General features: G+C 34.0%; 2 protein-coding genes across 2 annotated transcripts; one reads left to right on the top strand and one right to left on the bottom strand.

Moving 5' to 3' along the window:
* Nucleotides 1–386: 386 nt before the first annotated feature.
* Nucleotides 387–6689, bottom strand: LOC110916582 (putative receptor-like protein kinase At4g00960). The gene is made up of 7 exons (XM_022161288.2): nt 5758–6689; nt 3852–3995; nt 3573–3697; nt 3266–3476; nt 1803–2040; nt 988–1138; nt 387–863 (listed from the first exon to the last, which is right to left on the bottom strand). The coding sequence occupies exons 1-7, from the start codon at nt 6566–6568 to the stop codon at nt 579–581; spliced, it is 1965 nt and encodes a 654-aa protein (XP_022016980.1). The 5' UTR covers nt 6569–6689; the 3' UTR covers nt 387–578.
* Nucleotides 6690–12519: 5830 nt separating this feature from the next.
* On the top strand, nt 12520–13062 carry LOC110919941 (CENP-B homolog protein 2-like). Its single transcript, XM_022164188.1, has one exon. It carries the CDS (start codon nt 12520–12522, stop codon nt 13060–13062), a length of 543 nt encoding a protein of 180 aa, XP_022019880.1.
* The last annotated feature ends 617 nt before the right edge of the window (nt 13063–13679 follow it).

Below are 13679 nucleotides of genomic sequence, written 5' to 3'. Positions count from 1 at the left end.
TCTATAAAAAATTTTAAAAAAAAAATAATACATATAAATATATGTGTAGTTTTTCTAATTTTATGAGCCAGGCTCGACTTTTTCAGCTTGATAAAATAAATAAGCCAAGCCGAGCTCGTATGTTTAAGTTTAAGCTCGACCTCAACATAGCCTGGTTCGATTACAGCCCTATATCAATGTAGCTAAAAAATTACACGTAACCCTATCTAGATGATCTACTGTGTTATTACAAATAATTATTACACACATATAAATCTTTAAAAAGGGTGTTGATATTCTCATATATCCATTTCTCTATCTCTCTCTATATTCATAGATATATATAGAGAGATAAAGTAAAAAGGATGTGGGAATATGATTTAGAGGATATGGGAATAGAATCACCCTTAAACAATCACTTCACTTTACTTAGATAAGCGTGAAAATTTCACTAATCCAACTCGTTACGGTTTATGATAGATACAATTGTGATTCATTAGTTAACACATGGAAAAATAGGACATCTAAAAACAAAAACAAATAGTTTCTTGAAGGAAATCACAAAATCATGTACTATACATACTTATCTGGAAATGAAATCAGACCGAAACATCCTTTGTAGACTGTGTTAGTTTAGGATTTTCTAAATTTGTCTCTATTGAGGAACCGAAAAATGGAGGCTCTGATGGTACGGGAAGCATGAGAGAAGTACTATGGAGCATAAGAACAACCGAAGCCATAGTTGGCCTATTGATGACGCTAGCCTGAACACATAGTAACCCAATGTGGATACTTCTAACAATATCATGTGATAAAGTGGATCCCATTTTTAATGTGGGGTCTATGATATCTAGTGTCGTCCCATTTCTCCAGTTTTCCCATACCTAAATGATATTAACTTTTTTTAAGAATACATGCATAAAATAAATAATAAAAAATTCTTGAAGGGATGCATCCACCCAAATAATATTTGTTGTTTTAGGCTTGGAGAAAATCATGGATACTTACAAAGTTAAGAAGATCTTTTAGGCTCTCGCCATTCTGAAAACTATTTTTCTCTTGACCCGTTATGATCTCTAGTACCAACACTCCAAAGCTAAAGACGTCTGATTTCACTGAGAAATGACCATGCAAAACGTATTCGGGTGCCATGTAACCACTATAGAAATGCATAAAATGGAGAAAAGGTTAGTATTTGCAAAACAAAAAAAGGGTAGAAAAAAGGTAATGAGTAATTTTTTTAGCAACAACTAGACCTTATGTTAGAGATAAATTAAAGGGAGAGAGAGATAGAGAGAGGCTAGGTATAGCAAAAAGACCTGCACCCAGTTGGAAACCTAAAATATTCAGGCATGGGAAATGTTTTTAAAACTTTCTGGGTGAGTATGGTATCCTGTGGTAGCCGCCTAATTACCGAACTCATTTACTCGCATCTAAACTGAATAGATTAATATATCATATATAATCTTAAACAAACAATAAAATACACGTTGAAGATCATAGAGAAATTTGAAGTTTTAAACATTATAGAACTGAGAGATGTATAGTTGAATATTTTATACCTAAATTTAGTTTTTGAAGTGAGTTTCAAATTGACTTTTGGTAGGGCATACACTAAAAGGAGTATGGCATACACTAAAAGGAGCATACGTGATACTGCGAGTATACCACGAACCCGATAGGTAATGTGCAATATGAATTATAAAACTCATCTTTACCCAATCCATTGTCATCCATACACTAAAAGGGTATAGGGCGTTGTAAAGAACTAAAGTTAAAATTCTAGTAACGAACCTACTAATTTTATCTAAAAGAAGACTTACTATGTTCCAACAATACGACCCGTGTCTCCATGAGTTTCCTCGTGTTTAAACAATCTTGCGAGACCAAAGTCAGCAATTTTAGGGTTCATTTCTGCATCTAACAGAACATTACTAGCCTTCATGTCACGATGAATTATCCTTAGACGAGAATCTTCATGAAGGTATAGTAATCCCTTTGCAATTCCTTTGATGATATTGTATCGAATTTCCCAATCAAGAAGTTTACCTTTAGTTGGATCTACAAAGAGCATCACAAATTGGGATTAGTGACAATATTCAGGGGCGTAGCATTTAAGGGGCCGGGAGGGGCGCCCGACCCCCCGAACTTTTCGCTCAGTAGTGTTGTACATGTAGTTTTCGTATAGAAATTTTTTGGTATATACGTTTTCGACCCCCGGTTCTATAGAAATTTTTGGTTATATACGTTTTCGACCCCCCGACGAAAACTTCAAGCTTCGCCACTGACAATATTCACCGAAGCAAAACAACATTTTCCACGAGTATGGAAAAATGAAATGTTCAAACATCATTAAGTTGTCATCTTACGAAAGTGTTGATATCTTTTATAACACGATTTATAATGATATCATGAAAAAAAAAATTCTTCAGAACCTACAATTTGTAAACCAATAGTTGGTGGCGTTTGGTTGCTAAATTGACCAAATTTTGGTAAAATATAAATCCAACCCACGAATATGTGTAATGTTTAATAATGCTTAGGGATGGCAATGGGTCGGGTTCGGGTCGGGTATTGGTAATCCCATATCCATACCCAGTTGTAAAATCGTGTCCCATACCCGACCCAATACCCATCGGGTATATGTCGGGTAATTACCCGTCGGGTACCGGGTATACCGGCGGGTATCGGGTATACCCATTAGTTTGTTAAAAGATATACATTTGAATTTCCAAATACATTTTTTACTATTATAATTATTATATAATTTTATTTATGGAACAACTATTATAAATTAAAAATGTATATTACATACATATAAGTTTTATCATAAATTAATAATAACTTTATAATATTTATACATTTATATGTATATACTTCACAACATACAAAATATAAATACTATCATCAAATACATATGCTAAAAGAAAATTTATTTTTCCACATTATGAACATACTAAAATAAATTACTAATAGATAAGGGTTAATGGAAAATAAAAATATAAATTCAAAACTTCGGGTATATAGTTCGGGTAAACGGGTATGTGGTTTCGGGTAATCGGGTTGGGTATCACCTAATCCCATACCCGACCCATACCCGCGAAAATTTTTAAAACTAAACCCATACTCGGCCCAATACCAGTCGGGTATCGGGTATACCCGTCCCATTTGTGTCGGGTTTCGGGCATACCCGTCGGGCTTGGGTATTTTTGCCATCCCTAAATTAATGTCTTTCTTTACATATCAATGTTTGGGATTGAAAAAATTCTTCCTCTTTAAGACTCACCAAATATAAACTGATTAAGGCTTCCATTTGGCAAGAACTCGTAAATAAGAAGTCTTTCCTTTCCTTCTATGCTGTAACCAAGGAGCCTAACCAAATTACGATGTTGAAGCTTCAAAACTAGCAAAATCTCATTCTTGAATTCAACATCACCTTGTTGCGAATTCCTTGCTAGTCTCTTTACTGCTATTTCATTCCCGTCTATAAGAGTACCCTAAATTACATATGATGGCTATAATGTATTAGTGTTTAACTAAGATCAAGATTCTGAATATTTAAAACACAATGACCAATATTGATTTGTCCATACCTTGTAAACGGCACCGAATCCACCTCGTCCGAGCTTATTGTCTTCGGAAAAGTCATTAGTTGCTGCTTTGATTGCACTAAAGCTGTATTGTAATGGTTCAGCAACGCTAATGTCCATAGTTTCAGCTAGTAGAATGAAAGATAAGTTAGATGTACGTGGCTTTAGCGACCAAGTTGTCTTAATTCTATGACTACAAGTCAAAGCAATGCGTGTTTAACCCCGTTATCCGTTAGTTCAATTTTGTAACTATGAATGTTAAGGTGCAAACATAAAACTTACTCTGGGTACTTTCATGAGGTGATGAAATTTGTGTTTTCTTCTTCATGATCCTCATAAAGAAACACAATGAAGCAATTATGATGGCCGCAATTGTCACAAAAACAATTACTAATATCACAGTAAGAGTTGTGTGTTCCTCTTTACCTGAAAAATGGAAAGTGTAACGATGAAGATGAAAGTTTAAAGATTTTCCAAAACTAAAATTTATTATTTTTATATAAATTTGATGAAAGTAAAAAAATGTTGGATTTTAAAGATAATGTTTATTGGGGGTAAATATACGTGAGATTTGGATTTGTATTTTAATTTCAGGGTTTTAAAATTGCCAACAGTGGTGCATTGTGTTTGGCGCACAAAAAACCTAGTTCAGGACCGAAACCGGCCAACCTGAACTGAACTGAACCGGTTCAGTTCCAAACCGGTAACTCCAAAGCGGCTTAGTTTTTCTTCCAAACCATAGGTTCTGGACCGGTTCCACCTCCCTGTTACTCAACCCAAACTGCTCTTGTATACACTCGCTTTTTATTCGCTTTGCTTATTAATTATGGCTTCATCTCAATCATATCCATTCATAAACAATAGTTCAAACATTAAAAATAAAATTAACAAATACATTATTAATATTTGTAATCTTTAGAATTATGTTTTTTGTATTTCATTTTTCTATTTCTTGTTTTGAAAACTATAAAAGTTGACTTTTATGTAAAAATAGTTGTGTCTTAAAAAAAGATTAAAATGTGCATGCTCCAACTAGTTGACGAACTAAAACCAAAACTTAAGAAAATTAAGACCAAACCGAAATCGGTCTTTCAAACCGACCAAACTGGTTTCAACCAAGAACCGTGGACAAAAACCCCGGTTGGAAACCAGTTCAGGTTTGTAAGAAAAAACCCGATTTGTACACCTCTATTTCCTAATCGATGGTGATGGTTAATGATATGCATATCATATGACTGTTTATACAATAAATTCATAAAAATTTCAACTAATTAATTTGTTAAAAACTAAATTGATATACAAAATCATAATAATTTCAAATATTAAGAACATTACAAAACTCATAACTTGTATAATTCATAATATTTGAAGAAATCTGCAACTTTATCACTTAAAAATTATTAAAGCAAAATTAACACAAACTCAATAAGCTACCGGGGCGCCCCGTAGTGAGCATTTGTTCACGCGTGGAATGGAGTGAAACACCGCCGGCGGTGGGAATCTTTGCGTGTTGAATACATAACGCGTCCTCACCATCACGCGTTGGAATTCAGTTGTTTTGTTGTTTTGTGAATGATTTTGATGATGGAGATGAGTGTGTGATGAGTGATGGACATTTCCACTAAAATCTATCACTAGTTATGAAATAATGTTCGATGATATAATAGAACTTAATTGGATGTTGTGAGTGATAGAATTTTATCACTAGTAGAGCGCCCCTACCCACCTAATTCATATAAAAAAAATAATGTATCTAACATCTTTTTCGTGTCGATAAGTTGACACTACTAGTATACTATATAATTGAATATCAACAGCAAATAAATAGTTAAGTTTCGGTATATATTGAGCGCTAATTGTATTTTAATATTGTGCGGGTTAAGTTATTCTACAAAGACTTCTAAAAGTAAGAAGTGTAAAAATGCTCGATAGAGTATAGAGTAACAAGTGTCCAATAACCTAAAAGCTAAACCCACTACACCACTACCCAAAACCTAAACATCCAATCCACCGCCACCACCACCCAAAAACCTAACCCCCTCCCCCCCCCCTCAAAAAAAATTATATTTATCCTATTTTATTTTTTTTGTATTTATCCTAATCCAATATTCTATTTGTTTTACATCCTCAAAATTATACGATTACAGTTAAACAAAGACATAAATATTGTAGGCAAACCATCTAATACCTGGTGGTGACGGAGATGGTTGTGGAAGTGACGGAGTAGTCTGATTGAAAAAATCATATACCTCAAACCTAAAATTACACGTCGATTGAAGAATTCTCCCGCCATCTCTCCCATTAATACTGGTATTTGGGATCCTGTTCACCGCAGCCTCCAAACAATCACTACACACTTGCTCCGACAAGTTTGGAGTACACTGCACAAGACCATGGATCGTTGGAAAATCTGGCCCATTTATGTTCCCTGTGGCAAACTTCAGTAGCGGACCGCCAGCAGCGGCCTGACGTCTCAACCGGTCCATCAACTCTCTAACAGCCCTATTGAACTGATCAACATTACTCACACTTATAAGGCTAGGCAAAATCACAGTATTTGCATTTCCAGTCTCTTTGGAGTATTTCAAAAAGCATGGCTCGTAATATCCTATGGATTCTGTTTGGTTGGGGCAGAGTTCTCTTAACTTAATGATGGAGTCATTCAAACACTTTGTGCATACAGCGGGTTCAATATCACCACGACAAAGAGCGAACGAGATGACTCTGTCACTGAGTTGGCCGGTACTGAAGTTGTAGTAGCCAAAGCCAGAGTTGGTGGTGGGGAGGGCCAAGAGGGCGGTGTCGAGGTTTCTTTGGTACGTACTGTTTATGGTGTAGTTAGCTTTGTTCTCACATATGTGGTGGAAGAAAGGTGGTGGTTGAGCTAAGGTGGTGGTGTTGATTAAGCATATGATAATAAGAGAGAAGGAGAAGAGATGTTTTGTGAAGAGTATGAACATGTTTTGTCGTGTCGGACGAGGAAGGAGATGTTGTGACATTTAAAGAGTGGGATATGATGACAAAATAAAAGTCTTGGTAATCGGCTACAACTGATCAATAATTAAAAGTATGTGGTTGGAAAGACACCTGATATAAAGGGGAATATATTTTGATCCTTTACGGACGTAACGGATTTAGTAAGATATGGTGAGCTGATAGCTAATACCGTGATAAATGAGAAAAATCTGTGAATGGAAAAAGCAAAAAGGTGTGGTTGTGGTTCACTCTCATAACCGGATTCCGACTTGTTAACCCATTTAAGATAGAGTTTTGCATGCATGAATGAATGAGAGACATAATGGAATACACCAAAAGAATAAATAGAAAGGGTGTTTGGTTAGTCAATAGAATGAAATCCCTCATTACATAAGTCATTTCATTTCCTCAAAATCATTTCATCCCCCCACCCCCTATGTGTTTTTTCATTGTATCCCCTCTTGCACCCTTCGTTAACAACACCACCCACCACCGACGCCACCGCCTGTCGTCACCCACAACCTGCCGCCACCGGCCAAAGCCCACCACCGTCACCGACTCCCACCACCTCCGCCGCCACAACCGCCAGTCTCCGCAACCCACTACCCCCTTCGCCACCGCCGCCGCCACCATTGCCACCCACCGCCGCCACCAACCACCACTGTTGTCGCCACCAACCCACCACCGCCACCACACACCACCGACGCCCATCACCGCCACCACCCGCATCCCGCCGCCGCCGCCACCCATCCGTCACAGTCACCATCACCGCCGCTGCCACCTATAACCACCCACAATCATTGCCATCGGCCACCACCATTCACCGCCGATTTCATTTCTTCATATTTTCTTGCCCACCAAACAATAATAATTCATTTCATTCACTCGTTCATTCTATTATCTCATATCAAACAGATTATAATATTATGATATATAATATTACACTATTAATTTTAAAAGTGAATTTCTTTTCTCTTTTAAATTCACTTCAACAAGTTTGTTTTATTAGTTCTAAGTATCATTCTTTGATCATTCATAAAAGTTGAATGACGTTTGCATTTGACTAAAAGTACCCATTTGATTGACGTTTGGATTGGTGTAACCTTGGAATATTCCATTTCATTGAACAATAGGCTGGCAACGAAGAAGATGTGCATAAAAGTTGATTGTGGACTAGCAAAGGAAGTCATAACTAGTGATTCTCAAGACGTGTTTTATAAGCCGATATTAATATAAGAGGTTATACATATACTCTATCTCATAATAAACTAATAAACGTCCCCTCGTTGTGGCAGAGTTTTAATCGAACAAAAACTGTAAAAAAAATAATGATGCCGCTCACATTGTGGCTACCTATATTGTGTGTCAAGGATATCGAAACATATTTTACATCGTTCGAAAACTATAAAAACAAATACTGACATCGGGGCCTAATAGTACTGACACCGATAGATATGTTGTTAGGCTTGTCACGCTAATGGTACTTGGTATAGTTTACGTTACTAAAAAAAATGTTTTATTTAGAATCCAATTTCGTTTTCAATATAATTTCTATCTAAACTTTGAGAAAAATATTGATTATAACCGCATTTTTAATTTCTTTTAAAGTTAACTAACGCAAATTATTGGAGAAAATATATTTACGAGAAAATTAAATGGGTTAATTACGTATATTGTTTATGGTATATTGGTCGAAACCATAAAATTGAGTACTGATGGTCCTGATAATACTGACAACGATGTTGCTTTTGTTCTACCTGTCTCGATTTGGGTCGTCACGATATCGACACCGATATTGTAACAACGCTCAATTTAGTTTACAATACTAAAAATATATCAGATGTAACTCCCTGTTTAACAAATTTTGTTTCATAATGTTGAGAAAATATTAAGAACGCTTGTGCTTTTAATTAATTTTGTAAGTGTTAACACACGTAGGTTATCAAATAAAAATAAAGATATGATAAAATTCAATAATTTAAAGATATATATTGCTTATAATTCAAGAGGTGCCGTTGAAACTCAAATAAAAATATGTGTAAGGGGACTAGGGGTGGTTCACTAGTGATAGAATCTATCACTCCCACTATCCAATCAAGTCATGCCATATGCACAACCAATATTCTATCACTAGTGATAGAAATGTAGGGGGTGGTATCACTAGTGATGGGATTCCAATGTACAAGTATTAATACCCAATGTACAAGTAATACACATTCATTTGATCAAGTTCAACGCGTTATACGTTTAACGCGTTTTGTTTATCACGCGTGATGTGTTAAACCGGCGGCGGTGTATAACTCCGTTATAAAGTTCATCACGGAAGATAACTGACCCACCCCGGGTCCTCTAAGTTTACCGTTATTGTATGTTTAAAAATTTATTAATAGTAACTTAGAGAAGATAGATGAATTAACCAAAAAGTAAATTCTTTTTTGTTAATGCACATAAAGACGAACTTGTTATGAATACATCATTATTAGTGACTATCCAAATTTCTAACTCACATGTCATATTTATGTTTGTATTAATGTTATAGCATTATTTTACAACACGTTATCAATACGACGCAACGTGTCCTCTATGACGTTGTAGCCCTTGGTCTAACCCTCGTTCGACAGCCTCCGTATAAAACATCATCGTTAATGAACCATTGATGGTGAAGGCCTCACGAGAAGTTATGAGTCTCTTTACCAAACCATGTTTCCTATAAACCTTTATGAATCATATGTTACTATTTCCAATATATTCGACTATGTCACTTTTGTATTCCTGGCGAATTTATTTTGAGCATCATGGATGGTTTACGACAAAGCTAAAAAAAATCCTAACTTTGGGAAGATGACTTTGGTGGGTTGCGACGTTTCATTCATGTATTCCCTATCAATATATTTTATTAAGTTACTTATTATGGATTTAAGTCATTTAAAATGCCGTTTAATATTAATTGAACTTAAAGCAATAAACCATCTTCATGTTAACATTTTAAGTTATATATTAATAAAGTTGAAAGTTTCCTATAAATTCATGAGTTTTAGATTAAGTAATTGAAATGGTTAGTTTGAATATTTTTTTTTATAAACTCTTAGTTGGTACACCATTGGTTGATATAAGATTATAATTATTGTTTGATTATTTTTAAATTACATATGAAAATTTTATTTGGTGCACTATTATATTATATATTTGTTAAAATAAATTTATAAATAGAGGTATATAAATTTTGAAATATCTAGAGATATTATGAAATTAATCTTGATTATTGACAATTTAATATTAAGGCGTTAATTACCACACATCAAGCTTTTCTGTATGTTTAAAATTATTATTGTAGTGGTTAAAGCGTAAAAGTGTGATATAATATTAGAAACAGTTTGAAATCAGTGATTTATTACACTTAAATCATAAAAGGTATGTGAAATAAATTTATATGTTATACTGCTATGTAGTGAAAAGACTATAAGTGATGCATCAAAACGTTTTATTATGTTGATAATAGCGTAATGTAAGTTTGAGAAAAATTATATAATAGATTATATATGTGCGAGTGTATTATAAATAGGGGTGTTCACGATCCGATCCGATCTGATCGATGGTCTGTTCATGCTTGGATTGAATTACAACCGATCCGATCCGAGCGGATCAAATTTGTAAAACCGATCGCAAAAGTGATGCTCATGCTCGGATTGAATTTGAATCGATCGGCTCGGTTTCGCTCGGTTTTTATCAAATCCTAAAAAAAAGCGAGCGGATCGTTTTCGCTCGATTGAATAATAAGACTTCGTTCAACAAAAACAAATTCTAACTTAAAGTGCGAATACAAAAGCAACACAAAATAAAGTGCGAATACATAAGAAACACAAAATAAAGTGCGAATACAAAAGCAACACAAAATAAAGTGCGAATACAAATTGTCATTTAGTTCAAAAGTCATAAACTTCTTCTTTAAGCTTATTCATCTTCATCCACAAAATCCAACTTCAAATCAACTTATAACCTATAAACACAAGCATTAAACAAAACCATTAAGTTCTACACATTACAAAACAACTTTTAGGTTTTGTTAGTTATAAAAATACCTTTCATTTATTATCAGACTCATCTGGAGTCAACACCTCAATTTCCAATTTTTCTTCATCTCTTGCAGCTTGCTACACATTAAAAAAAACAAAATATAAATGTTAATGCATAAACTACAGAAGTATAAGTAGATTATAAATGTAATAAAAGCTTACTTTCAATGTTTTTAAGGTTGTTTTTGAGCTCGCCTTTAACCAATCACTTCCACAAACAAGAAGTTCCACCATATCCTTTGAATGAGAGCTTCGGTAGTCATCCAATATACGCCCCCCTGCACTAAAGGCTGATTCGGAAGCCACGGTAGTGATCGGGATGCCAAAAATGTCTTTCGCCATTTTACTCAAAATCGGAAACTTGTTACAATGTTGACTCCACCACTTCAACACATCAAACTTTGGATCCATACATTTTAGGTTTTGCTCATCCAAATACTCATCAAGTTCAGATTTTCTTTCAATCGACATGGTTCTTGAATTGAGGCAAGCATAAAAATCATTTGTGTGTGAACTTGATTCATTATAAGATGTTTTTGAGCTATGAGTGGAGCCGGAGATTAGAGGGTCGAAGAGACGGAGACTGTGAGTCTGTGAGTGTGGAGACCGGAGAGTAAGACTAAGATTAGAGCGGCGACTTGAATATACGACTGATTAGGGAAGAATAGATTTAGGGTCAGATACTTAGATTTATATATTAAATATTAAGTTGGGTTGAATGTTATTTGGGCTTTTAGTTTTTTTTTTTTTTTTTGGCTATTATATTTTTTTGGGTTTTTAATCTACAAAATCTATAATATAAATATATATATTAATTATTAATTAAAATAATTCGAGCGAAACCGAGCGATCCACGAGCGAGCGGAGCTATGCTCATGCTCGGATTGAATTTGAATCGAACCGATCCGATCGGCTCATTTACAAACTGAGCGGGAATCGAACGAGCATTTTTCGAGCATTTTTCGAGCGATCGTCGAGCAGTTTGGATAGCCCTAATTATAAATAGTATTATGTAGTACCTATAAGTTATGTGAATTAAAAATTAATGTTTATTTGGGTAAATCTAACTTTGTAGACTGTTTGTGAAATTATCAATAAAACAGTATGTGGTGAGCATTATTATTGAATAATAATTTGTCATTTGTGTGTTTATTGTAAAAACTTAGATTGTTAAATATGCATTATGATGTTAATAATAAATATAATCTGAAGCAAGTGAAATGCATATTCTAGCAGAAAATGAAATGTCATCTAGCATATATAATGATCTATGAATATTAGTGTTATATAATTGAGTATAAAAAATACTTAAAAATGATATAAACTTTTAAGCAGTTAGGTTGCATAGATGCGGTATGCACGTAGTGTGTTAAATTACATTGTAACAGTACATTTGTAATTGCAGGATTATTGGGTTGAATAATCTATATGTGTATGTTAAATTTATTGTAAACTAAAAATTGTCTTGTACATTTGTGTATGTAAGTATATATATCATAAATGAATAATAATTTAAATAGTATACAGTAGAAACTCTATAAAATAATACATTTGGGACCACCAAAATTTATTAATTAAAAGAGTTATTAATTAATCGATAAATTAATAATTATTAATTTATATATTAATTAATATTTTATTAATTTATAGTAGAATACTTAGTTTACAAACACCTTTCAAGCTTCCACTTAATTATTGTATACAATGCATGTATATCAAATGAAAGGCCCAATTTGAAAGAAACCTTCAATCTCCCACCTTATTATGCTTCTTGTATTCAATGTATCACTTTATGGACATTAAAAATATTTTCTGTATAAATACAAGATCAAAATAGGTTAACACAAACAAATCATACACACAACATGGCTTCCCATCTTAAAGGTGTGAGAAAAACAACAATGACAGACGAGATTCGAAGAACATTATGCAAGCACAACAAGGATAATCCAAGTCTCACTCAAAAGCAATTGCAAGAATGGGTTCATAGTAACTATGGTTTGCAGGTGAGTCAAGCGACAATATCGAATACAGTTAAGCGGTCTTTAGAGTATCTCTCACTTGCTCCCGAAAGAGGCGATGTTAAGCGACACAAACCGGCAAAATTTCCTGACCTAGAAAAATCTCTCTATGAATCGATTCTTCAATATCAAGAACATGTGAATATGACAGGTGAACTAATCATCGAGAAGGCGAAAAATTTCATGAAAGAAATGTATCCAGTGGATACTCCTGACTTTACTTTTTCTATTGGTTGGCTTGGAAAGTTCAAAGCAAGATATGGAATTAAAAATTTCCGGCGTTTTGGAGAGAGTGGATCTGTTGAAATGGAGGGCATGGAGGACAAATTAAAATCCATAAGAGACAAAGTTGATCAGTTTGAAATGAAAGACATCTTTAATATGGATGAAACAGGTTTGTTTTTTACATATTTTGTACTTTAGTGATGTAATTAATTTATATTTTATATGGGGTCTAAAGAAATTATCAAAAATGTATTATCTTATAATTTTAGGGAATTATTAATTTAGCACCCTATCCCCGAGTCGGGACCGGCAAAAAATATTATCTTAGAGAGTTTATTAAATAATCGAGTATTAATTTATCGAGTTTCTACTGTAGAAGAAATGGTTGTATACGTAGTAATGCTCATGACTTAAAATACATGTCCATGACAACTTATATATCACCAGTTACAAACAAACGTATTTGTTATACATTAAAGTGACCAGGGTTGTGGTATATGATCACAAGCTATAAAAACGATTGAATTGTGGTCACAATTTATATAAAAAGACACCTGAAGTGTCTAACTTCTCAAAGCTTATTATGAGTTTATCGAAGCTTGTAAGATTTTAAACCGATAAGTATAAATGTCTCGGTTATATAACTACATCTCGACTTATGTCATGTGATGAGAAAAATATATATTATAGTCCATTGAGCAAATTCTATCGTCAAATATCATTGATTGTTAAAGAATATATATATAAAGTTTGAAACAACAAGCATGAAAGTTCTATGGTTCTAATCCATTCCCTTATGTGAATGTGGTGATATA

Source organism: Helianthus annuus, chromosome 16 (assembly GCF_002127325.2).
Source record: "Helianthus annuus cultivar XRQ/B chromosome 16, HanXRQr2.0-SUNRISE, whole genome shotgun sequence".
In the NCBI taxonomy this organism is placed as follows: Eukaryota; Viridiplantae; Streptophyta; class Magnoliopsida; order Asterales; family Asteraceae; genus Helianthus; species Helianthus annuus.
Note: the sequence above shows the minus strand (reverse complement) of the source record. Positions and strands in the feature narration are given on the sequence as shown.